This window comes from Gekko japonicus, unplaced genomic scaffold (genome assembly GCF_001447785.1).
Source record: "Gekko japonicus isolate JY-2015 unplaced genomic scaffold, Gekko_japonicus_V1.1 scaffold48, whole genome shotgun sequence".
Classification (NCBI taxonomy): Eukaryota; Metazoa; Chordata; class Lepidosauria; order Squamata; family Gekkonidae; genus Gekko; species Gekko japonicus.
In genome coordinates, this window is record NW_015174273.1 from 218,956 (window position 1) to 246,055 (window position 27,100).

At 43.9% G+C, this 27,100-nt stretch overlaps 1 protein-coding gene across 2 annotated transcripts in view; it reads left to right on the plus strand.

The window, feature by feature from the left end:
* The first annotated feature begins 2,408 nt into the window (after positions 1-2,408).
* The window catches only part of CIR1 (corepressor interacting with RBPJ, 1), a 34,515-nt gene continuing 9,823 nt past the window's right edge, over positions 2,409-27,100 (plus strand). Inside the window, exons 1-7 of one of the 2 annotated variants that reach the window (XM_015423733.1) lie at positions 2,409-2,672; positions 8,620-8,714; positions 10,778-10,851; positions 12,099-12,112; positions 12,215-12,270; positions 14,251-14,299; positions 14,455-14,572. In XM_015423733.1, the coding sequence (XP_015279219.1) occupies positions 2,601-2,672; positions 8,620-8,714; positions 10,778-10,851; positions 12,099-12,112; positions 12,215-12,270; positions 14,251-14,299; positions 14,455-14,572 (478 nt within the window). In that variant the 5' untranslated portion in view covers positions 2,409-2,600. The remainder of the gene's footprint in view (positions 2,673-8,619; positions 8,715-10,777; positions 10,852-12,098; positions 12,113-12,214; positions 12,271-14,250; positions 14,300-14,454; positions 14,573-27,100) is intronic. The other variant, XM_015423734.1, reaches the window with a different exon arrangement.

Sequence of the window (27,100 nt, forward strand, 5' to 3'; positions counted from 1 at the left end):
ATTTAGTGTCTGGTAATAAAAAAACAACCACTTATTCCTTCATAGAAAAAATACAAAGGTGGATAAAACTTCACATAGCAGTCTGCTCAGACTCTCTCAATCTATATCCCTCTAGCAGTCTTGTATTTTTATCCAAATTCCCAAAAGCAGTCTGCTTCAAATTCAATCAATCTGTGTCTCTCTTTCAACACTTTTTCTAGATATCTAAGTGTTTCAGACCTCTGGTCTTTCCTCAGGAACAAATCTATAAACAAAGAATTCCAGTGATATTACAGTGAAATTACATTATATTATACTGGCTTATCAGTCTCTAGAAAACAAAGTGAGTACAGAAATTGATAAGTAAATCCATCTTACCCTATATAGGAATCTTCCATTAAAGTTGACACTTTCATTGATTCTGAAAATACATTAATAGTCACTATAACATTAATATTACATTAACTGTTGGACCAACACTTATTTAGGATTTCCCCTGTAATATACATACAGCAGCAGCAGCACACTTGGAAATAAGTGAGGAGACCTTGCCCAAATAAATTAACAGAAAAGTAGTATATTACAGGGGAAATCCTAAATAAGTGTTGGTCCAACAATTAATGGATTTGGAGCAGACTGCTTTTGGGAATTTGGATAAGAATACGAGCCTGTTAGAGGGATATAGATTGAGAGAATCTGAGCAGACTGCTATGTGAAGTTTTATCCACCTTTGTATTTTTTCTATGAAAGAATAAGTGGTTGGGAAGGTGCTGAAAGGACAGTGAAGGGGAGGAAAGTGAACATAACCTGAGGAAGTCCAAGGAATGGAGAGATTTCCCACACATGAGTTCTCATAGATGCAGGGTTTCAAATGTCTTTAAGAGAGCCAGTTTGGTGTAGTGGTTAAATGCACAGAATCTAATCTGGGAGAACCGGATTTGATTCCCCACTCCTTCACTTGCACCTGGCTAGATGACCTTGGGCAAGCCAAAGTTCTGATAAGAGCTGTTCTTGAAAAAAGAGCAGTTTCTGTCAGAGCTCTCTAAGCCCCACCTACCTCACAGGGTGTCTGTTGTGGGGAGGGGAAGGAGTTTGTAAGCCACTCTGATCAACCTTTGGGTAGTGAAGGGCAGGCTATAAATCCAATCTCTTCTTCTTCTTCACATCCCGCATGTTTTAAAATATACTTAATTAAATTGCTGGGGCTGTTCTTTTCTGACGGTCATACCATCCCAAAACTGATCTTGAACTTTACAGAATCACTGACTAATTAACTAACATAGTTGAGGAGTGTCTCTATATGCAAAAGCATTAACTGTTAGTCTCTTGGTCTGAATTTTGGGGAAGCTGGGCTCTTTAATTGCAAAAGGTTGCAGAGCCCTGCATGGGGGTATGCACTGAAGGTTCAGTCCACCTCCGAAGAAAATGCCAGGAAAGCTTATACTAGAATTTTTTTTAAAAAATTGTGAGTACCACAAGACTCCTCAAGATGGGTAGCCATGTTAGTCTGTCTGTAGCAGCAGAAAAAAGCAAGAGTCCAGTAGCACCTTAAAGACGAACGAAATATGTGGCAGGGTAGGAGCTTTCCTTCATTTGTTCAGTTGTACAGTTGAGACTCGAGTCTGACTCTTCATGACCCCATGGACCACATCACGCCAGGCCCACCTATCCTCTGGTGTTTGCTTAATTTCATGTTCATTGCCTCGATAACACTGTCTAACCATCTCATCCTTTGCCATCCCCGTCTTCTTTGACCTTCAGTCTTTCCCAGCATCAGGGTCTTCTCCAGTGAGTGCTCCCTTCTTATTTGGGGGCCAAAGAATTTGAGCTTCAGCTTCAGTATCTGGCCTTCTAAGGAACAGTCAAGGTTGCTTTCCTTTAGGACTGAGTGATCAAGGGACTCTCAAGAATCTTCTTCAGCACCATAATTTAACATTGCTTCGATTGTCAGGCTTCTGTCTCCATTAATTCTTTGTCGAAGGGCCTGTATCTTCTAGCTGCATCCGAGAAAAAGTGAGCAGCGACTCACGAAAGCTCCTGCCCTGCCACATATTTTGTTCGTCCTTAAGGTGCTCCTGGACTCTGGCTCTACTGCTACAAGACTCCTGCGTCTGTCCCTGAGGCCCTCAGGCGTGTAACCGCGCGATCCTAGCAAACCAGCTGAATTCAATGGGCTTCAAATACGCGAGTGAACCCCAGGTAGGGCTGCATTATAAGTGAAGAGGGCGCGAGAGGGGGCCGCTGGGGAGCCTACCCGGTGCTTGGCGGCGCCTCACAGAGAATGTCCGGGCGGGCGCGGCCTCTTGACGACGGGGCCGGCCGGCGGCGCTTGTAGGCCTCGCTGAGCAGGCGGCCCTTTCGCGCCCTTCCCAGGGCTCGGCGTGGCCTGAGAAGAAAAGGCGGGCCAGCCCCAACGGGGAGGAGTCCCGTTCCCCGTCCGCCTTCTCCCCGCAGGAAACGCCGCCGTCGACTGCCCCGGAAGCCCCGCGTCGAAGGAGGAACTCGGCTGTGTGGCGATGTAAACAGAAGCGGGCTCCGAGGGAATTGCCTGCGGAGTCCGCGGGGGGTGAGGAGAAGGAGACAGGGCCTCGTTCCCGGCTGCCGCCTCCGCTGCCGCCATCATGGGGAAGTCGTTCGCCAACTTCATGTGCAAGAAAGACTTTCATCCGGCCTCCAAGTCTAACATCAAAAAGGCAAGTCTTGGTTTTCTCCTGATCCCCCCCCCCACACACATCCCCGCAAAATTGGCCCGCCCTCCTTCTTCGGCCTACGGGGGATCTTTTCAAGTCTTTCCTCCCGCTCCCTACCTGCCTCCCACCGCAGATTTCCCCCAGTCGTTTTGCTCCCGCGAGAAAAATATTACTTCTCCCGTATTCATGTATACGCAGAAAAGGCACCTTCCTGGTCTTTCAAAATAATGTTTCCTGGAGCTTTTCCTTGATGGCTTATTCCGAATATTGCTCGTTGTTGTGTAGCGATTTGATTATATTGTTTCTGCTTTGCTCACCGGGCTCCGGAGAGAAGCATCTACGTTTTCCAAAATAAACAGTTCCTCCCCACAGTGTTCGGGTATGGTGTGTGTGTGCAAATATGCCCTTTAGCACCGCCTTTCATTTTAGCCATTTTGTTTATAGGGAGGAGAGAAGACTAAGCAATTTCATTAACATCGGTTTATCTTTCTATCTTGCCTCTTTCCTTCTCCTCTAACTCAGTTGCCTCTCCTGTGGTATAGCCCCTTGCTGAAAGATCTCTATTGGTTACTTTATAAGTTTTTACCTTACTTAGGTTTTTACTGGCTCATAACCAGCTAGGATAGTATCGGGAATTTTTCTATTTGTCTTTTAAGTTATGTACTGGTCGAAGACAGTAATAATAAACTGACTAATTATTGGTTACCTATGTTTCTGGGCACTGTTCAATGTACTGGTCCTCATTTTTAAAGCCCTGTATACCCTAGGGCCTCCTGCCAACCTAGCAGTTCGAAAGCAAGAAATTGCAAGCAGATAAATAGGTACCACTTCAGTGGGAAGGTAACAGTGTTCCGTGCACCTTGGTGTTTAGTCATGCCGGCCACATGACCACGGAAATGTCTTTGGACAGCGCTGGCTCTTCGGCTTTGAAACGGAGATGAGCACCACAACCCTAGAGTCGGATTCGACTGGCTTTCGAGCAAGAGAACCTTTACCTTTCCATTTTACACCCTAGAGCCAGGATACCTGAAAGGCCATCTCTTCCCATACTATCCAGCCAGCTCCTTACAACAGACCTCTGTGTGCCCTGCCTTCAAAGGTGAGGGTGATGGGTGTCTAGAGACAGGGCATTTTCGGTGGTGCCACGCCACCTAGCCATTGGAATGTCCTCCTCCTTGAGGTTTGTCTGGCACTTTATTTTAGGTGCCAGGCCAAAAGGCATCTTTACACCCAAGCTTTTAATTAGGGGATTTGTCTTACCAGCTTTTTAAATGGAGTGTTTCTGTTGTATGGATAGTGTTTTTTGCAGGTGATGTCTAATGGCTTGTTCTTTTATAATGTAGATTTAAATTGTACTGTGAAAAGATGGCACAGAAATATTCTATATAAATAAATATTCCCAACCTGTATGATAAAAAGAAATAAAAAATATATAACATATTTTAAAAATGAGCCAGAATTAAAGCCAATCTAAAATACAGATGACTTTTTTATATAATTACATTGTAAAAGTCCTTTTAAACATGTACCCGCACAGCCATGCTCTCAGATCCTTAGGTAAGGGCAGCTGCAAGCTTTATTCAGCAGGTATAAGTACTCTGGGTACACCAGTGTTTCTCTTACTGGAAAAAAGTAAATTTGCACATCATATGTGCAAATTCTTATGTCCTAACGGACATATCTCCCAAACATGTGTACACAGCTGTTTAAAGACATGGGTATGTCATACCCCTTTTCCATGTGTAGCCCCAGTATGCTTATAGCAATTCTGTATGCTGAATAAAGGATGGAAGGGGTAAAGTATTTGCGTATAGTGCAGTCTTAGGCAGAGTTACACCCTTCTGAGTTACAACAGTGGGCTAAGGAGGGTGTAACTCTGCTTAGGATGACACTGTAAGCGCGATACAGTTTGATAATCCGTATACCACCCATTGTCGTTTCATGAACCAGCCTGATAAAACTTAACTGTTCTCTGTACAAGTTCCTACAAATACTCCAGTGTTTGATCTTTCTGTGATACCCAATGATAGATGCTAGGTTTTTTGCCTCACACACATTACACTGTCCAGAGGGTACATGCAAAAAATGGTTTGAATTAATGAATCCACTAGTCTTGGATTCCATTTTCACAATGGATTACAAGACTTATTTCACCAATGAACCTTAATTTTTCAGGCTTTCTTAATTTGATCATTCTTTACATCAACCCGTACATTAAATGTGTCTTTTCCTGTTCAGTGCTACAGTTTTATTTTAACGATAGGTTCCCAGGCTTGCACAGATCAGATACCCGGAATTTCACATCTGTTAAATGTGGCTGGACTGCAAGTTGCTCTTTATATGTACACAAAGTCATTAGGATATTTTGTTGTCTTTATTTTGTTTCCTTCCTAATGTTTTTAACACTGCTCGCCTTTCTTCCATAGCATGCTGTGTTCAACATATTCGTAGTTAAATTTTCACTGTGTCCTCTACATCTCTGCTGGGGATTTTGTAGCTGCTTTAGATATAGCACTATATTGTTAAGGGTTTTTTTTCCCTTGTCCCTTAGTGTGCCTTTCTCTGCTCTTAAAATGAATATCAGCTGCTATTTTGATGCTCATTCTAATGCTTTGGCATAGTGTGTTTGGTCTTATACTGGCTGAACACTTTGGTGTTCTCCATAAACTTGACTGCCTCATTGACAGAGATAAATATATATGGAAAACAGTACCAGTGGATTGTTGTAGCCTTTGTCCTCAGTTTAGGGGAAGGGAGCAGTGCTCAGAGGTCCAGGTCTCATGCCTTTCACACAGAAGGTCTCGAGTTCTGGCCATGGCATCTCCAGTTAAAAAGATCTTGGGTAGCAAATGCAAGGAAAGAGCCTTTTCTGCTTAAGACCCTGGAGAATCACTGCCCATCAGGGTAGGCAGTACTTAGCTGGATGGGACAGTGTTGTGATGGTAGAAGGCAGCTTCCTATGTTCATGATTTTTCCACTACCTGGCCTTGAAATTAGGTTGACAGATCTGTGATGAGGTGGGTCCTCCCTGGATGCTCTTTGGGGATTGGTTGCCTACCAGTCTTCTAGTCAGGAGGTTGACTTTAGTGTTAAGTTTTTTATATTTTATTTAAAACCCTGATAATTTCATATTTGCATTCTTAAATAACACATTGGTGAATGCCACCCAGCGCTGGCAATTTACTTTTAATATTTTAGTTAGTCTTAAAACTTCATCCTTATGTGACAAATAAGACCTACCCCTCAAATCAGTCAAGTCCAGTAGCATCTTCCCAACAAAATTTTCCAGGGTTTTCCAGAGACCAGTGAAGTGAGCTTTGTCTCACAAAAGCTCATACCCTGGAAAATTTTGTTGGTCTTTAGGGTGCTACTGGACTCAAGTTTTGTTCTACTGTTCCTACTACGGACTAACATGGCTACTCATCTGAACCTCACCCCTATATGTGTAGTTTACCGAGCTAGAGAAAAATCTAAATTCGTGATTATCGTCTTAATCCTAAAAATATTTAATTTTATATAAGGCCTACAGAAGTGAGTGGAATCTCCGAATTAGTGTGAAAGTAAATCATTTATAGACACAGGAACACACCTGAAAACTGTATTATGCCGAGTCAGGCCATTATTCTATCAGTATTGTCTGCTCTGACTATTATTATTTATCATGTGGCAGAGCTACACACAGGAAGCATATAATAATATAAAATATGGAACCAAGTTGATACAACGGGTATGCAGACTGACTGGGCAATCCCCATAAATACTAATATCTAAATTTTCAATCCACTCAATCACAGCAAGGGAAAGTTCAAAGAGCTCCTTCATATCTCCCTGGAAAGCACGATGCTCACATTCCTGTGACAGATGAAAATAGTTTGGCGGGCTGCAGCACAAGTGCCTTCGGGGCCTAGTATTTTGCCCCATTTAAACAACAGATCTGCACAACTGCCAAAGCCTATTCGTATTCTATTAACCATCTTCCGTACTGTACATGGCAAGTCAAATCCTGAGGGCCTCTCATTGGTCTTTATCAGGTTATGGATTTCGGGTGGAACTGATTGCATCCATGTTTGCAACCGAAATGTTGTGATTGCAGGATTTGTGCAGATCTTATTGCTGGGTGTTGGGATCTAGTCTGGATAGGCCCATGTCTGCCATGGCTTTGTGGATAGGCAACCCCCTGTTCTCAGTTATCTTTCTATGTTCACAAAAAAGAGCATTTTGCCTTCGGAGATGCAGGGGAGCAATGTGGCACGGCATTATGCCTTCGGAGATGCAGGGGAGGAATGTGGCACAACATGGGTTGGAGTGGGTTTAATACATCCTCTGATTGTTCTCATTGTTGTATAGTGTTGGACATCAAGTTTGTGGACATGGTGGCTTGTTGAGCCACACTGAAGCACCATATTCCACAGGACTATACACCAACCCCAAAGCTGAGCATCTAAGTGTTGTAGCAGACACACCCCAAGGGGTACCACTTAATTTTTGGAGAATGTTGTTTTACATGCATATTTTTGCTGCTACATTGGTAAGATGGCGTTTTTACCTTAAGACCCTGTCCAGCGTAATGCCAAGGTGATTAGATGTATGGTCATGTGTAAGTTGGGTGTCATTAAGGCAGACATTCAGTTCACGGTTGGCAAGATTGTTATTAGTACTAGTCAGCCAAAATTTTGAGGTCCCTAGTCAGTCTTCTGTAAGCCACCCAGAGCCTGTTTACAGGGTGGGCGGGGTATAAATGTAAATATAAATAAATAAGTATTTCCTCAGTCCTTTCAATTGATTTTTGCCTTACTGCAGTTACCATATCATCGGCATAAGCAAACTTCTTGGATATCATCTCAGGAACATCAGAGATGTATAGATTGAAAAGAACTGGAGCGAGGACCGAGCCCTGGGGATATTTAGTTTCTTCCACTTATTGATTGACTGACCCATAATTACTTGGAAAGTTCTATCACTCAGCATGTTTAGAAGTCGAAATAATGTTCTGCAGGGGAAAACTTGTAAAAACGTGTACAGCAGACCATCCCTCCAGACTGTATCATAAGCGGTAGTCGGATGGATGAAAACTGCTGATGTCTTAAGATTCTTCTGATACCCTCCCTCAGTGAAAGCTGTTAAGCTGAGAACCTGGTCTTCACAGCTACCTCAGGGTCTAAATCCTGCTTGCTCTGTAGGAATATGTCCATTAATTCTGTCACTGATTCTGTTCAGGATAAGCCTCTCGAGCAGTTTATAGCAGGAGCTCAGGAGAGAAATAGGAAATATGTGCAATTCTAGCTCACATCCTCGTGGTGTACCCTGGATAACTCTAAAGAACTAGAACTTCTGGCTGACAGACAATCATAGGATCTCCTGGCTATATTACAGATATGAAAACAGTCTGCTCTGACTGGCAACAGCTCTCTAGGTCTCTTATAGATACTGGATTGAGATCCCAGGGGTTGAGAGCCAGCTTGATGTAGTGGTTAAGAGCATGAACTCTAATCTGGGAGAATCGGGTTTGATTCCCCACTCCTCCAAATGCAGCTGCTGGTGTGACCTTGGGTCAGTCATAAGTCCTTTCAGAGCTGTTCTCTCAATGGCAGTTCTCGGGCGGCCTCTCTCAACCCCACCTACCTCACAGGGCGTCTGTTGTGGGGAGGGGAAGGGAAAAGAGATTATAAACCACTCTGAGACTGAGGGCGGGGTATAAATCCAATCTCTTCTTCTTCTGCATGCAAATTAGGTACTCTGCTACTAAGTGATGGCCGCTCCCCAAATTGGAATTCAGACAAATTGGTGTTGTCTGAGTTCCACCACTGCAACATGGGGAAAAAAATATCAGAACCCCTCATTATGTAGATGTCTGTGTTTTTCTATAATTTATTTGGATTACAGGATTTCAGTACAAAGTGGAAGACATTCATACGGAAAATATTATTTAAATCATATTTGTTCTGATTAGGTATGGATGGCAGAACAGAAGATATCTTATGACAAGAAGAAACAGGAAGAATTAATGCAACAATACCTTAAAGAGCAGGAATCATATGACAACAGGTGAGAAATGACATTCTACCAACACAAGGAGGGTAGGAAGCCACCTGGCACCCCTTTAAGATGTCCTGTTACAGATCCAGCTGTGAATGCTTCTCCTTCTGGAGCTGTCAGAGAGAGGGCAGGAAACAGCCTGGATCCAGCTCAGTTCAGAATTTCCTCCCCAAGGAACAGCGGTCTGCTGGCGAGCTGTGAAGCAGGAGCTCTATTGACCTTGCAACCCCCGAACCTGTTGTAGGCTGTGCGGACATACAGTGCAATCATAAGCAGAGCTGTGCTCTTCTATGTCCATTGTGTCCGCTGACGAGCTGTGAAGCAGGAGCTGTATTGACCTTGCAACCCAGACCCTGTTGTAGGCTGTGCTGACATACAGTGTAATCACAAGCAGAGCTGTGCTCTTCTATGTCCATTGAAGTCAGTGGTCTTAGAAGAGTGTAACTTTGCTTAAGATTGCACTGCGAGACACCCAGAGCCGCCACTGACATTGGCACAGGAGGAGGGCAATACCTCCAAGCCCTCTCCTGTGGGGATTTCTAACTACCATCTGTGCAGTTAGACTGGCAGGAGATGCTTGTGGACCAGGCTTCGCTTTTTGCCACGTTCCCACCACTGAGGCTGCACCTCATGTGGACATCAGCCGCAGCAGGGGGGAAACCAACAGAAGTCCCTCTCCCCCTTGCAAGCGTGGATCTGTTTGATGGGATCCAACCCAGCCAATCTCTAATCCTGATGACTGCAGCAAAAGTTTGCAGCTACACAGGCACACTCTACTGAAGTCTGTGAAACAGGCATTAGTGCATACTGGGCTTCAGTCACAGACCTTCTGTAGTAGGTTTGTTGCTTGCTGCATCTTGCCTTATTAGTCATGTGGGACTGGTAAATTTGGTGAGAGTTGGCAAACAGGAAGTGGGGGTTCTGTACCTATTTTGTGTAAAACAGTTAATTACCTAGAATGGGTAATGGAATATGGATTCTGTGAAAATCTTGTGGCTGATTGCATCAGTCTTCATCAGTCTGATGGTACTTAAGAATCTGGTTGTCATGGACTGCCTTTAAGTGATCTTTCTCTGCAAAACAGGTACTTTTCCTGGAACAGGTACTAAAACATGGATTTTATGGCTTATTGGGGCAGTCTTTATTCATCCCACATGACTAGTCAGTTTGGTTGGTGTGGCCCAACTAGAAGTTGGTATTCCAACCCCTTTGTGTGCAAAACCATAAATTGTCCAAGACGGGTAGCAGGATGTAGATTCTGTTGTAGTTTTACGACTTATTTTGTCAATCCTTATTAGTCTCAGAGGAGCTGTGCTTTTTGTTGGCGTGGGCAAGTCATTGTGGCCTCTCCAGGTTGTTTTTGCACAAAACAATAAATGGCCCAGAATTGGTGCTGGAATGTGGATTCTGTGGAAATGTTCTTGCTCTTTGCGTCACTCCCACATAGTACTAACTATATGATATATGAATTTGATTGGTTTCACTGTCTTAAAACCTAAAAAGAAAATAGAGAAAAGCTCTTGCATTACAGACTTTTTTTTTCTTTAGCTGTCCCTTGTTTTGTCATGCGTGGAGGCCTCTGGCTAAGAATTAAAAATTCTAATGCAGACGACAGTAGCAAAAATCTACAAATGCACAGCCACTCTTCACTGATGTGTCTGAAAGCAACACTGATTGGTTTGCTCCTGGCAACCTTTGGCATCTCCCCTGGATCTTGTTGGAATGCAAATAATACAATTAGGATTATGAAGACAGTAGTTGTTTTTCATCATTTTTGTGGATTATGGCATTTCCATTCTATGTGCACTGCTTTCAGAAAACACCATTTTAGTTACTTAAACATCATACAGAGTATACCCAGTCCTGCTGGAACAATGGAAATCAATCATGCCCTGCTAAAATAGTCTTCATTGAACAGGGAAGTCAGGGTGTTCTTTTAAATCTTAAGTGCATTATTAAAATAGTGAATTATTGTAGGTTGATTATAAATCAGATTTATTTTAAAATGCCTTCAGTTTCCAATACATAGTCCTTAAAATTTCTTGTGATATACCTTTGTTTTTCCTATATAGATTGCTTATGGGTGATGAACGTGTGAAGAATGGTCTAAATTTTATGTATGAGGCACCACCAGGAGCAAAGAAGGGTAACTATTGTTCTGTCATGGTTCATGGGGTATTTATTGACACTCGTGTTGAGAGAAAAACACCAAGTAAAAATCTCAACACTTATAAACGAGCTGAACAACAACATTAATGAAAGTTGGGCTGCAGTTGAATTAAGAAATGGTACTCTGTATCTACGTTTAACATTGCTTAGTGGCTTTTATAAAGTGATTAACCTCTACTGCGGGTAGAGGATATCTGTCAACATGTAGGCCATTCATATTTTCCTGAAACAAGAATACTGCTTACTGCTAGCAAATAGTTAAATATGAGCAGATAGTCTCAACTGTGTGTAAAAGCAGTAATAATCAGAGACTCTTGCTGCAAGCTACCATAAAAGGAGAACTCGGTGGAAATTTTCCACACAGCTATTTTTTGCAGGAATGTGGCCAAATTGTTCTTCATATGTTGCTGTAAAACAGCACCTGCTATTCTTGGAAAAGAAGTTTCAGCTGCTTATGTTTGGTCAGCACCAGCTGCGCCAACTTCCTAGATGCCCATAGGATATGAACCCAGAGCAGCATAAACAACCCTTTCCGAGTTCAGGTCAGTGCCCAGCATCAGTGCAACCGGATGACTTTTTGCTCCCTGCTTATGCCGAGACCTTTGCAATAGCGTCTCATAGAACTGAATCAATGAATAAATATTGTTCCTTCTGTATTATATCCAAGAACTGAATACTATTTTTACAGTGCAATCCTGTGTAGGGCTACTCCAGTGTAAGGCAGAAATCAAGGGTTTTGACTGGAGTAACTCTGCAAAGGATAGCAGTTGTTAGGTCTGCTTCACAAATTCAGAGAAATGGAAGTGGTCAAGACCCATGGATCACATTTTAGAATGCTCCCATTTATTAAAACTCCCCACAAATAGAAAACTAGCACAGCAAGCAGTAATCAAGAGAGGGAACTTTTCTGAATGTTTAGCGTTCTATTTACATGGTCTTTTCTTATATGAAGGGACATTTCAACCAGAAATCAAATGTTCGCATCAATCCAATCTACCACCTCTGGTCTTTGCCATTTTGTAGTTCTGCATGAACCAGGTCTCAATTATGATCTTAAGTGTTGTATCATTACAAATGTTAACTTTTAAAGAAATGAACAGTTTGGCAAATGGGAGGCTTTTATGGCATGCCAGATGATTAAATGCTGACTGAAACACAGATATCTATTAGCCTGTGTATCTAACATTATGTATTCTCCTTTCTCCCCATGTGCTGCTGGTTAAGAAGAGACCAAAGAGGTAATTTTGAAATGTAATTCCTCACATTTTGGTAATCTAATTTCTAAATGGGGGTGGTGGTGGTTGAACTTGCCTGATTTATTTATTTTACTTTTTTTTTAGCAAGAGGGAGAAACAGAATACAAATTTGAATGGCAGAAGGTAGCCCCGCGTGAAAAGTAAGAATTATTCTTTTATTACTTGAATAATCTCATTTGTAAAATTCTCATGCCTGTGTATTCTTTCTTGTATTGGATGCATGTGTATCTATGGTGGTCTGTTTCTATAAAGAGTATGGTTTTCTTCACTGAAAAGTTTTTATCTTGGAAAAGAAGTTTCAGCTGCTTATGTTTGGTCAGCACCAGCTGCGCCAACTTCCTAGATGCCCATAGGATATGAACCCAGAGCAGCATAAACAACCCTTTCCGAGTTCAGGTCAGTGCCCAGCATCAGTGCAACCGGATGACTTTTTGCTCCCTGCTTATGCCGAGACCTTTGCAATAGCGTCTCATAGAACTGAATCAATGAATAAATATTGTTCCTTCTGTATTATACATAAACAACCCTTTCTGAGTTCAGGTCAGTGCTCAGCATCAGTGCAACGGGATTACTTTTTGCTCCCTGGTTATGCTGAGACCTTTGCAATAGAACTGAATGAATGAATAAATATTGTTCCTTCTGTATTATATCCAAGATCTGAATAGTATTTTTACAGTGCAATCCTGTGTAGGGCTACTCCAGTGTAAGGCAGAAATCAAGGGTTTTGACTGGAGTAACTCTGCAAAGGATAGCAGTTGTTAGGTCTGCTTCACAAATTCAGAGAAATGGAAGTGGTCAAGACCCATGGATCACATCTTAGAATGCTCCCATTTATTAAAACTCCCCACAAATAGAAAACTAGCACAGCAAGCAGTAATCAAGAGAGGGAACTTTTCTGAATGTTTACCGTTCTATTTACATGGTCTTTTCTTATATCAAATGTTCACATCAATCCAATCTACCACCTCTGGTCTTTGCCATTTTGTAGTTCTGCATGAACCAGGTCTCAATTATGATCTTAAGTGTTGTATCATTACAAATGTTAACTTTTAAAGAAATGAACAGTTTGGCAAATGGGAGGCTTTTATGGCATGCCAGATGATTAAATGCTGACTGAAACACAGATATCTATTAGCCTGTGTATCTAACATTATGTATTCTCCTTTCTCCCCATGTGCTGCTGGTTAAGAAGAGACCAAAGAGGTAATTTTGAAATGTAATTCCTCACATTTTGGTAATCTAATTTCTAAATGGGGGTGGTGGTGGTTGAACTTGCCTTATTTATTTATTTTACTTTTTTTTTAGCAAGAGGGAGAAACAGAATACAAATTTGAATGGCAGAAGGTAGCCCCGCGTGAAAAGTAAGAATTATTCTTTTATTACTTGAATAATCTCATTTGTAAAATTCTCATGCCTGTGTATTCTTTCTTGTATTGGATGCATGTGTATCTATGGTGGTCTGTTTCTATAAAGAGTATGGTTTTCTTCACTGAAAAGTTTTTAATTACAAAAAAAGTCCGCTCGCCCTGACCTGGATAGCCCAGGCAAGCCCGATCTCGGAAGCTAAGCAGGGCTGACCCTGGCGAGTACTTGGATGAGAGCCCTCGAGAGAATACCAGGGCCAAGAGGCCAGAGGCAGGTTGTCAAGCCACTTCTCTGAACATCCTCCATGCCCCAGTAGAGGAGTCATCAGAGATCGCCATGACTTCCAGGCACGGACACACGCTCACGTGTGTGCGCGCACACACACACACACAAAGTTTGCTCAAGTGATATCTTTTATTGCTTGCTTCATCAAACTAAGATCAGCTGAGTACAAGGCCTCCAACATCTGGTTTTAATAAGGTATAAAATCCATAAATTGGAGGGGATAGGAAAAAATTCAGAATTTCAGCTCTTTCTATACTGTTTCTGAACTACCACACGGTGTCATTAATTTATAAACCAAAAATGATATTGATTAGAATGCATATATTTTATTATTCTTTTAGAATGCATATATTTTATTATTCTTTTAATATACTTTACTTAGATTATATCCCAATGAAGCCAAAGGGCAGGTATCATAAATGTTTTGTTGTGTGAAAATATGTCTCTTCTTATTTTCTTGTATTTAATAGGTATGCTAAGGATGACATGAACATTAGAGATCAGCCGTTTGGTATCCAGGTAAGTTTTGTGTTTTATTTTTCTTTTACTCCTCATTTTTAGTTGAATTTCAAATATTTATTGATGAACAAATTTTTCTGGGCACTTAGTTATGCAATAGTGTTATGGAACAACAGTGTTTAGGTGTAAAACTTCACCAATCCATTGTTTTCCAGGTGCGGAATGTGAGATGCATTAAATGCCACAAGTGGGGCCATGTAAATACAGATCGGGAGTGTCCCTTGTTTGGTCTCTCTGGAATTAATGCCAGCTCCGTTTCCAATGATGGATCAGGTAGGTGCTCAAAACATAATTTAGTCATATTTTTAAGGGATATTCTTGAGATCATGTTTCAAAGCCATTGGATGGCATGGTTTCATTGATGTGCCAGTTTAGCTAGAAAATAACATATCTGGATTTTGCAATATCTTTTGTCATTTAAGACCTCCAAGACTAGCTTGTGGTTGCGTCTTAGCCATACAACTTGATATATATGTTTGACTGTTGCCACTGGAGGTCAGGTTGGTCTGAAGACACCATGTTGTCTCCTTTTTGAAAGGAATCCTAGTCTTGTTGATAACCGGATAGGTGTTACAGACTGTCTAAGCCTATGAATACTATCCTGTATGCTAGAGCATTCACATATGCCAGAAGAGGGGCTGAAGTGTACCTGGAACAATTTAGCCCGTGTCCATCAGCATTTATTTTTCTCCCCCACTCTTGCATGCTAATATAGGACCCCTACACTCCAGGACTAGATCAAGTCTCCATATCTGAACACCCTGAGTTTCACTAAAAGAAGCTCTGTAGTGCCGCAAATACCCAATGTCATTACTTTCTTGGTGCCATTCAAAGAACAGAAGGGTGGAGGCCCGAAAGTTACCAATCAGCTCCTTGACTATCACAGAGGCCTGCAAAATGTTCCCATCAGAAAATGGCTCCAGTCTGAGGCAGGATGTGCCTTCTTTAATATTAGTCTTGTGGTTTCCAGCTTTCCGTTTATTAATGGCCACTTTGTTGCTGTCTCTTCTTGCACTTTGTAATCATTAACCTTGGTTATCTTTCTGCCTCATTAGTATTACATTTGGGTACTGCATCACAAAGATTTCTCATCAACAGCAACTGTGTATATATGCATCTGGTCCCTTCCTCAGGCTGTATGTGCTTTCTTGACTGCTCATAGTAGCTTATCCTCAAAGTACAAATTTAGCCTGTGCAACCAACCTCGCTGTGATCAGTTTGCTTATTTATTTTTTTGCCCCTTTAGAACAATGGCAGTATCAGTCTTACAGTACCCATCTTACACTGCCTCTTTTTCTTCCATGAGGAGGGTTCTCTGCCTTTCTCAGCCGGTTTTCTAAGGTGGTAGTACATATTTTAGGAAGTTGGCAGCTCTTCCTCATGACTGCTATATACCTGATTCCTCCTTTGCCATTTTGCAACGGTGTGTGAGAAATCCCAAACGTTTGCAATCCCAGACCTGTTTGTAATGGTGGCACAGCTCCACTTATGTTGTGATCCAGTGTTCAGAGTGCCAGGCGAAGGCTTGGGACATGCAGGCTCCAGATGCCTGCTCTGCTGTCATATTCCTTGGTGGTCTTCAGCGCCGCCAGGTGTCGCAGTGCCTCATTTACACGCATCTCACAAGGCTGTCGATGAGGACAAAGAGGCTAAATATTATAGGAGCAGTTTTCTGTACGGATGATTTGTGAAGTGGCACTGGTCTAGTAGCAGATGACACCATCCCAGCTTTGAGCTATTGCCGGAGGAGTGACTTTCAGTCTTGAGTTTTAAGCTTCTGTCGGGCTGAAGGCGTTCTCTTGGAGAGTTAGTGAGAAGCGCAGCTGTGCAGTCATTCCAGTGACCAGGAACGTTATTGACGTTATTGGGGGCATTCCGTATATACATTCCATATATATGCACCTGTTTCCAGGCTGACTTCCAAGGGCTAGTTGTTACCTTCAAGGCTGCAAGGTCATCCTGCTCTGCCCCAGCACACCCGCCCTCCACTGTCCTGGCTAGAGACAGGCGAGGCTTCCCAGCCAGCCTCAGAATGGGAAGGAGAGAGGGTTACAACACCCTGCCCCCTCCTCCTTCCCTTGACTAGCTCACTTGCCCTTTCTCCTGGGTCGTGTGTGCTCAGTCTTCTTCCTCTCTGGCCTGGAAACCTCCCTTTTATTTGACCCTTGGCCCCACCTCCATTCCTGGCCCAATCAGCCCTCGCTCCACCTCCCTCTGGAACTGAGAAGTGGAGGTAGTCAGTTCTTGCTCCTCACGTTGCCAGTCTTACATCTCCCTCCCCTCTTCCGGTGGCTCAGGGCGGGAAGCTTCCCTTTCCTGCCTCTCATCCAGGCTTGGCTGCAAGCTCTTGCTCTCCTGGACCTCTTGGCCTGGCTGCAAGCTCTTGCTCTCCTGGACCTCTGCCGGGGTGTGTTGGCTTCCCCACCTCACCTTGCTGCTGCCGCCACCATTCTCCCACCAACTGGGCCCCTAGAGGTTCCCTTGGCCAGTGAGGCCTTCAGCAAGCCAGCAGCAGTCATCAATGAGGTCATCAGGCACAGCCACACTTGGTTTGCTGTGGCTGCCTCCTCATGGTTCCACTGCTCCGACAGCCAGGATGGCTTTCTCTCCCAGGCGGCTGCTGCCTAGCTGGCCAGCTGCTCCAGGTATGGTTCCTTGGCATGCCCCATCAACTGTGGCTTGCTGGGGGAGTGTGGAGTCACGTCAGGGGTGGGACCTGGACCTGGACAAAGGCCCTAAATAGCTTGGGGCCAGGGTACCTGAAGGACCATATCGTCGCTTTCCAATCTACCAGTTAATATCTGTTTTTCAAGCCCTGATTTCTGTGCCTCTGCTTTCAGAGGTGAGGTAGTTGGCAACTAGAGACAGGGCATTTTCTGTGGTAGCACCTCACCTCTACCTGGTGCCTACTTTGTTTCAATTTAGGTGCCAGGATAAAACTCATCTTGTTACCCAGGCTTTTAATTGGGGGTGGTAACCTTAGCCAGTTTTTTGAAATGGTCTGCTTCTGTTTTATGGACTGTTTTTGCACTGTTCATGTCCAATGGCTTGTTTTCGTATTATTACATTGTTTTAATTGTAAGCTGCTTTGAGTAGGGCTCTGAAGAGGCTGCGTAGAAATATTATAAGTAAATAAATAATACCAAGAAGAGGAAGAAGGTTGCCAGTCAGTGTAGCCGGACTCTTTGTTGTTTTCCTGATCTTTCATGTAGCCTCTGGTTGTATTGCAACATTAGTGGCACAGCCCCACCATTTCCCTTGAGTGGATGGTTTTGAAGTCAACATCTGGATTTTCTGTTGTGATCTTTTAGGTAGTTTTAATATTTCCCCAAGAATAAAACACTAGAACATGGTAAAATACATTTAACCTGCATGATTTATATAAGACTGAGAGGACTGTTTTAGTAATTAAAAAATAAATAAAACGTACATTTATAGTGTTGGCATTGCTTGTGTAGGGTTAGGTGCTCAGCTCACATTGACTAACTATGAATGAAATACTTGGAAGCTATTGTACAAAGAAGTGACATGCTCAATGAATGCTGATGCTTGCTCAGTAGTGTAGATCTCTACTAAACAGAAGTAGTCAATTAGTGTGGCATGGAGTTCCTATCTAAGTAGTGTTGGAAAATCTGTTGAGGAATTAACCGTGCAAAGCAATCCCAGTGTCTAGATTTGCATTTCTTGTAGTGCATGTTCTAGTGTCAGGCAGCCCAAACGTCTCTAACATTTCCCCACCGAAAAACAAAGGATGCAACTGCACATGGCTTGTAAGTCCTGTGATCCTTTTTCTTGATTATTGTTCCCTTGTTCATTTTCACCCCACCAAAAATCACCATCCACAGGGTGAACACCCCATCTTGTTCCCACCTTCCCCATCTCTCCTTTAAAATAGTGCAGTCCTCACTCTAGCACGGTGGTCTTCAACCTTTCCAGACTCAGGACCCCCCCTTTAACTCCCGGAAGCAGCATGGGACCCACTATGGTACAATTATGTGATAGAAAGTCACATGACATCTCAGTTAAGTGAAAGGAGGAGGCGGGACCAGTCTCTCTGAACCTGCATGTGCCAAAAGGGAGCCCTTTCCACTGCCTAGTAGCCGTGCTTCACTGTCCTGCTGCATCCTTCAGTGTGCATACACCCTTGCTGCCTATGCATGCATTCTAGTCCTTTCAACAAGTTGCCAAAAAAGAAAACGTGGCAGCTCTATAGGGGCTCACAAGCCAGTAAGTAGGGCTTTGTGTCCCATGAGAGGGTCCCAGTAAGATGTAGACCACTGCCCTTGCAGCAGGTTTCTGCCCAAGGAAACCTCCATTGTCAGTAGAACAGAGTAGCAAGGCATAAGCTGATAAAGTATGCCAGCATATCCCAGTGAAGAGAAGACAACAGTGGGAAGATCGTGTGTGTGGGGTGGGGGGTGGGGGTAATTGAGCCTATTCATTATGTCTCAGAAGTATAAATGTAAAGGACATTTGTTAGTCTTGACAGCATTTGGGACATTAAAGACTAACAAATACGTCATGGCATAAGCTCTTGTGTGCCATTCTGTCCCCCTGCATATTTAGATAAATATGTATGCATGGGTACAGAGATATAACATTTTACAAAGTTAAGAATAAGCAATGGATGACATAGCAATAGGTGTGCCCTGTTCCGTTACGGAACACAGACAAATACAAACTTTTGATAAAGGTGAGTATGACCTCTCTGGGGGTGAGTTGGCATAAAAAGATGGATCGTCCGGCTCTGAGAGTTAAGTTACTCAGGCTTGGAGCCCAGGTTACAGAGAGTTTAGCTATTATTCCAGCAAAACTGACAGTGGACTGAGACTTTAAATATTCCTGGATGGAGGCGGAGATGCCTGCCATGCCTCTCCAGGAGCAGATGGCTCGTCCTTAAAGGTGCTACACCTGGTCATGGTGGTGAGCAGGGTGGTTCTTAGCTTTATGGGGAATTTCTTTGTTAATGCAATAAAAATATAGTACACTATGGGATTCTGTTGCAGCGAACATTGCGCAGTCTCTTAAGTGGCTTGATACTCCCTTCTCAGAGGAGAGCTTTTACTGTATCACATTTCCAGACAGTGCCTCCATCTGTTTTAAAGGCACATTGTGTCACATTTCCGGACACTGCCTTCATCTGTTTTAGAGGTTTATTGTCGAACTCAGCATGCAGACTACCTGTAACAGTTTTCCATCAATCTGTTAGCCTCTCTATTGGCCTACTAGAGCAACTGGCTGTCCACTGTGTGAAACAGGATGCTAGAATAAGCACACCATTAGACTGATCTGGTGGGTCACTTCTTTAGCAGCGTTCTTTGGCACTAGTTCCATCACCCTGATCCAGAGAACAGAAGCCTCAGGAAGAGAGTGTGCATCTGTAATTACACTTCAAGGAAGTGCCTCAGAATTTGTGTACGTTTGGATGCGGTGGCGAGGGCCACATTCCTGTGCCCTGGATCGAAGTTCAGTGATTCAGGGAGACTGCTGTGCACATTAACTATTATACAATAGCCAAAGGGCTTGTGTACAGAGTAGGGTCTCCAGTTCTCTTCTACAATGAGAAATGCTCCATACGCAAGTAAGGATGACCCTCTTTATATCCCAGACATCTCCCCTCCCCCCCCCCCATTTCTGGAGGAACCAAGAACCTACTGCTTTTGTGGCGCTCCATATACATATCAGAATTGCTGGATTGATTAAAGCCTAGGTCCGGTACTAATGAGTGCCTTGTTCTGAAAGAATGGGGGTCTATTTTTACATTGCAGACAACAAGAATTCTGTACAGTAGAAATAACAAGTACTCTGCCAGGGTTGGCTTCATTTTTTTCTTTTGTATACAGGCTGTAGTACTAATCCAGTTGGTGATTCGACTTTTTTTTTAAAAAAAAAAATATAATCTTTCTGCTTTCAAAAGTCTCCTATTGAATAATATATCTTGCTGGTGAATGGAGATTATTTTTGCAATAAGGCAATTTCACTGGATGTGGTTATCATGGGATAATCACACCCCTGGAGTACAGCCTTGTCTGTAATCTCCCAGGAGTGTAATTATTTCATGACAACTGCACCCCCCCTGGTGTTGCATTTATTTCCATTATGAAATCTTAGTTTGATATCTAAAGTAACTTACTTTGATCGCTGGAAGCCACATGGTAGTGTTAGAATGTTCCAGCTGCGAGGTTTACGGAGACCGGCTATAAGCTTTACCACTCCCTTTACAAAGTTAAATTAGGCAATCAAAATGCTTCTTTGGGCTAAGCTGGTTTAGATGTGTGGGTTTTTTTAGCCCCCATTCTTAACTTTAAGGTTCATAATCAAGATAAGGTATGTGCAAGATTATATCATATTTATATGCAAAACTGATCGTTTTGCATCTTTACTGAAGTGTGAGTTGGACCAAAAGAGTTCCTTAATGTTTGATACAGGGCTTTCCCTGCCAGTTGAGTAGTTTTGCATAAGAACAGTCCTGGAAAATCCAGATAGTTGTGATTCTTCTAACATCAAATTAGATATTTCAAGAAATACATGGCTGGCGCCAAAAATGCTGTCCACCTGGTTCCCCGTTCTCAGCCAACAGCATCTAAGGACCTCAACCCCCTATTGTGATACCATCACCTCCCAGCTTTGTCTTTCCCTCTCAACATCAGTGACCTGGAGCAGGAGCATGGAAGGGCGGGACCCTGTGATGCAACTTGGACTAGCCTTTAGGAGAGGGAGGAGGGAGTTAGACCCACTGCAGCTATTTTCAGTGACAGGCGTGAATTCAGCCATGCATTTAGCTCAAAATGAAGAGCCTTGCTCATGATTACGCCCCAGATGTATAATGTAATGTCCTGCTTTCAGATGAAAATCTGTTTTATTTCAGTGTAGCTTTCTTCCAAGTAAAACATCATACGTAGAAACAGTCTCGAACGGCATCAAAATGCAATCGGGAAATAAAATCAGGATTTTTTCCAGTTGACCTATTGATGAATGCCCTTGTGGCGGTGGTGCTGTGAACATAAAACACAGTATTGATGCAAAGCTGTGACGCACCAGGACTGAGTGAGACTGAGATTGTTATGTGGGTGAAACTTTGAAGTATTAATGGGGAGTAAACATTGAAGTGTTTTTATGATCCTAAAATAATTCGAAATCAGTGGTGCACCTACGCTCTCTACACTTGGCAAGAGCAAGATCTGGGCCAGTGACTCTTGACGGTGGCCCTGCAGCCCCCCCTCTGGGCGGAGGGAGTGATCTAGAAATCTTGGGAAGCTTTCAGAAGTTTGGAAGGCATTCAGGATGATAGCCTCTTCTCCCACTCTCCGGGGCTCCTGATAACCTGCGGAAGGGAGTTGTTTTACATTGCTTGCCCTGCTCTGAGGATAAACTCCCAGATCCTTCTAGATGGCTAGCCATGTTCGTCTGTCTGTAGCAGTAGAAAAGAGCCAGAGTCCAGGAGCACCTTAAAGACTATCAAAATTTGTGGCACAGTATGAGCTTTCGTGAGTCACGGTTCACTTCTTCGGATACTCACGAGAGCTCGTACCCTGCCACAAATTTTGTTAGTCTTTAAAGTGCTCCCGGAGCCTTGATTTCTTCTCCCCTATATCCTTAAAAATGTGGTTCTAAGCAAATACTAATCAAGTGGCTGGCTGGTGAGGAAACGTGAGTACATGAAGCTGCCTTATACTGAATCAGACCATTGGTCTATCGTGATCAGTCTACTCAGACTGGCAGCAGCACTTTTTCCAGGGTCTCTGGCAGATACCTTTCACATCGCCAACAGCCTGACCCCGATGAAGGGAGCTTTGGCTCTCGAGAGCTCATACCCCTCCCAATTCTTGTGGGTCTCTACGGTGCTGCTGGGCTCATATCTAGCTGTTGTGCTGCAGACCAACACGGCCACCCTCTGAAACCTGAGCCTTTTAACTGGAGTAACCAGGGGCTGAGCAGGAGACATCCTGCATGCAAAGCAGGTGCTCTACCACTGAGCCACACAGCCCCTCCCCAGGCACAAGGGTCTCATCAAACGTGTGCCTGAGATCTGAATATCATATGCGTGTATCACAAGAGGCTGGGCAAAACTGAGTTACCCAGATGGGCATTCTTTATGAACTTGAGTGTTCTGGCTTTTTACAGTCATGGTTGAGAAACAGGTTATTCTTACAATGATAACTGTTTTATCGTGGTTGTCGATAATCCTATAAACTGTCTTGAGTCCTTTTTAGAGAAAGATGGCCTTAAAATGTTGTAAATAAATATATACATTTATATAAAGTTGGCTCATCTGGAATGTTGTTTTTTCTCCCTTACTCTGCCTTGAATATTTTTGGATTGTGTAACAGTTGCACAGACGTGGACAGATATTTAATGTAGAAATTCTATTGCATTCTTGAATCCTTGGAGAACTTGCTTCATAATGTTATTCCTGTGTACAACTTAAGAATTTGAAAGCAATATCACCATGAACTGCTTCTGTCTACTCATAGTAGTAAATTCTGCAAGGATAGCTGTGACTCTGAATGCTACTAGAAGCCCCCCCCCCGAGTTCAGGAGGTATGACAGAGAAGCTTCCCCCCATTCCTTCATTGTGTGTCATAGTTGTGGTTTATCATTCTCGCTCCCTCTTCTGTAGTGGAAGGCCTCCGTTATTGAAACCACTAAGTGCTGAACCTTGACTATTTATTTATTATTTGTATTTATACTCCACCCTCTCTGCAGGCAGGCTCAGGGCGGCTTATGTACCTAGACAACATAAAACTTTAAAACATTTTAAAACAGCTTAAAACATTCTTACATTTAAAGTGCTCACAGTATTAACAGTTCCTTAAAATTAGATGGCGTGCTCTAAGATATACCATCCAAGTTCTCAATTCAGCGGACTTCTGGTCTGTTAGGGCCAGGCCAGCTCAGTGCTACAGATGTTCATGTAGCATAGTTGGTGGTCATGGTGGCAGCTCCTAATTGAAAGCCTGGTGGAAGAGCTCCGTCTTAAAGGCCCTGTGGAACTGCAAGAGGTCCCGCAGGGCCCCGATCTCTTCCGGGAGCTCATTCCACCAGTAAGGAGCCGCCACAGAAAAGGCCTTGGTAATGGTGAGCCTGGCATCTTTGGGGCCCAGCATGATTAATCGATGTTGCGACCCCGACCATAGTGCTCTCTGGGGTATATATGGGGAAAGGTGGTCCCTCAGGTATGCCGGACCCTGGCCATATAGGGCTTTAAAGGTAAGTACCAGCACCTTGAAGCGAATTCGGCATGCTATTGGCAGCCAGTGCAGTGACCTAAGCACAGGCTGGATGTGCTCCCAACACGGGAGGCCCATCAACAGCCTGGCTGCGGCATTCTGCACTAGCTGCAGCTTCCGGATTTGCGACACAGGCAGCCCCATGTAGAGAGCGTTACATTAGTCTAATCTCGAGGTGACCATCACATGGATCACTGTAGCCAGGTCGCCACGGTCGAGGAAGGGAACCAACTGCCGAGTCAGCCGAAGATGATAAAAGGCTGACTTTGCAGTGGCTGCTACCTGGGTCTTCATCGTCAAGGAGGGGTCCAGGAGCACTCCCAAACTCCTAACCTCTAACACTGGCACCAGTGGCGCCCCATCGAAGGCCAGGAGCGGGAAACCCAACCCTGTGCCACCGCAACTCAAGCACAGGACCTCCATCTTCGCTGGATTTAGCTTCAGCCGACTCAGCCTGAGCCAACCAGCCACGGCCTGCAGCGTCTGGTCCAGATCTTCTGGTCTGGAGTCTGACTGGCCACCCAACATCAGATAGAGCTGAGTGTTATCAGCATACTGATGACAACCCAACCCATACCTCCGAGCAACCTGGGCAAGGGGGTGCATATAGATGTTAAGCAACATCAGGGAAAGCACCGCCCCCTGAGGCACCCCACATTCAAGCGGGTGTCTCATGGACTGCTGTTCCCCTAGCACCACCCTTTGTCCCCGACCCTGGAGGAAGGAGACAAGCCATTGTAGGGTGAGCCCCTGTATCCCCGTGTTGGCAAGGCAGTGGGTCAGCAACTGGTGGTCAACCATGTCGAACGCAGCTGACAGGTCCAACATCAGTGCTCCCAAACCGCCCCGATCCAGGTGCCTTCAGAGGTTGTCAGTAAGAGCAACCAATGCCGTCTCCGTCCTGTGTCCCAAGCAGAAGCCAGACTGGAAGGGATCTAATACGGAAGTGTCATCCAGAAAGCCCTGCAGCTGTGCCGCCACAGCCCTCTCAATTAATTTGCCCAAATAGGGCAAATTGGAGACCGGCCGGTAGTTGGTCAATTCGGCCGGGTCCAAAGATGGTTTTTTCAAGAGAGGGCGGACCATCGCTTCCTTGAGTGCCCCCGGGAACCGTCCCTCCAAGAGAGACTTGTTGAGAATCTCCCTAAGGACACCTCAAAACCCCTCATGGCCTGCTTTAATGAGCCAGGAAGGGCATGGATCAAGGTTGCACGTGAGTGGGCGTACAGACAATGTTTTCTGCTTTCAGATTTCTCAGTAATGTGGCTGTCTTGGCACACTTCGTGCACTAGATCGCCTTTCTTTAGTAATTTATTTTAAAATGCAAACAAATTATAGGCCAGTTATTTTAATTTCTCCCTCAGATAGAATCATTCACTTTAAAAGACGGACATGATCACATTATTTTCTCAACTGACATTAATCCAGATTTCAGTACTTTCTGTGCTATTCTGTGTGAGAAAGGAATTCTCAACTACTCACAAAATGTTCAAAGGCCATGTTTTTTGTTCCCTACATTGAAGACAGAATATTAGTTTCAAAGAACCATTAATTGTCCAGCTGCTTTGAACAGAAGTTGACAAATTTCCTTTGGTTCTAGGAGCCAGCTCCAAAATGTAGGAACCACACTTAAAACGTCTTGCCACCACCTGTCTGCTTGCTAATTGTTAAAGGTGGGAGCCAGAGAAGTTTTTATACAAGATCCCCTGACGAAACATTTAGCGAAACGTGTAGGGATCCAGAAGATCTAGTGAAATTTTCAACCTTGTTTTTTTCTCCATCTCTCCCCCTCCCCCATCAGCAAGTAGGCAGCAGCTAAAGGCTTTACAGAGGAAAAAGGAAGACACACTTTCTCCTTCAAACAGTGTAGAAAGCAACTGCTTAAGAAATTCATTCATCCGTCATTATTGAATAGGCAGCATATAAACAAGCAGTGATAGGAACTTGATTGACATATTTTTATGTCATACAACAAAATATTCTGATGCAAAATGATAAGTTTTGTACTTTCACCAGGAATTGTCAAGAGATCCTACAATAAGATCATTGCTGAAAATTCTAGGCACCATGGTAACCTAACACCTGTGGCTTGTTGAGCCTTGGTATAGTTCCTCCCTTGGGATGGGGCTTGACCAAAAGATCAAATAAGTGTGTGTGTAGATAAGGTGTCATCAAGGGATGTTCAGAGGTGGTTCCCCATTGCCTTCCGCTGCGTAGCAACCCTGGTGTTTCTTGGTGGTCTCCCATCCAAATGCTAACCAGTGCCAACCCTGCTTAGCTTCCAAAATCTGATGAGACTGGGCTAGCCTGGCCCATCCAGTTAGGGCCAAATAACTATAAAAGGTAAAGGTTCCCTTGCTTGAAAGCCAGTCGAATCCGACTCTAGGGTTGCGGTGCTCATCTCCGTTTCAAAGCTGAAGAGCCAGCGCTGTCCGAAGACATTTCCGTGGTCATGTAGCCGGCATGACTAAACACCAAGGCGCACGGAACGCTGTTACCTTCCCACCGAAGTGGTACCTATTTATCTACTTGCAATTTCTTGCTTTCAAACTGCTAGGTTGGCAGGAGCTGGAACTAGAGACGGGAGCTCACTCCGTCATGCGGCACTAGGGTCTCGAACTGCTGAACTACTGACCTTCCACAGCCTGCAGTTCAGCGTCTTAACTACTTGAGCCACCGCAGCTCCTATAACTATATAATAAATATAACTATAGTTATATATCAAATAACTATAGCAAGCCCCAATTTTAGGATGGGAAAGACACTTTTTTGCTGTAACTGCAAGGGAATCTTTATGCAGATAGAAAACTTTGCATATTCTACTGAAATACTAAGCAAAATTGTCTGCAGAGCCAGAATGAGACTCAGGCCTTTGGTTTCACAAGAAAGGGAGGCATTTTAAAACAGAAATTTCTAATTTAGGTTTCACTTCTAGGAGGCTTATGTACCACAGCCAGCCTCTAGAGGGCAGCATGTTCACTCTGCATCACGGGGAAATCAATTTGAGCAAAAATGCCGGCTTCTCAGGTAACACTTTAAAGGTAGCAACAATCTCTTTAGCACAAGTAGCAGTTCTCACCAACTGAACCTTCCATAAATGACCAACCTCTCTCTCTCTCTCCCAGGTGTCCTTACTCTAAATCATTTTCTCGTCTCATAAATGAGTATTTTTTCCGCTTGCTGAAATTATGGTAGTTACCTCCGTCTTGACCAGTTGAGAAGGTGACCCACTTATGCCCAACATTGTTATCTTTGCTTTTGACAATAGAGGAGCAAGGCTGTACCCTCTACCAGCATGGCAATGGCAGCAGGAAGGGCTGTAGATCAGTGGTAGAGCAGCTGCTTTGCAGACAGAAGTTCCCCCAGTTTCTCATGCTGCCAATCAGAGTAGACAGTACTGGCCTTCATACACCAATGGCTTGACTCAGTATATGGCCGATTCCACTGTTCCATCCCCACCCCCATGCCCTGTAGCCCATCATGCAGGCTGCCACTCTTCCTGGGCAAATGGCGGGACAGATCTGGCCAGCCAGGCTCGCCTCTCCCCCCTCCTGCCTCACCTCCCGGTTAA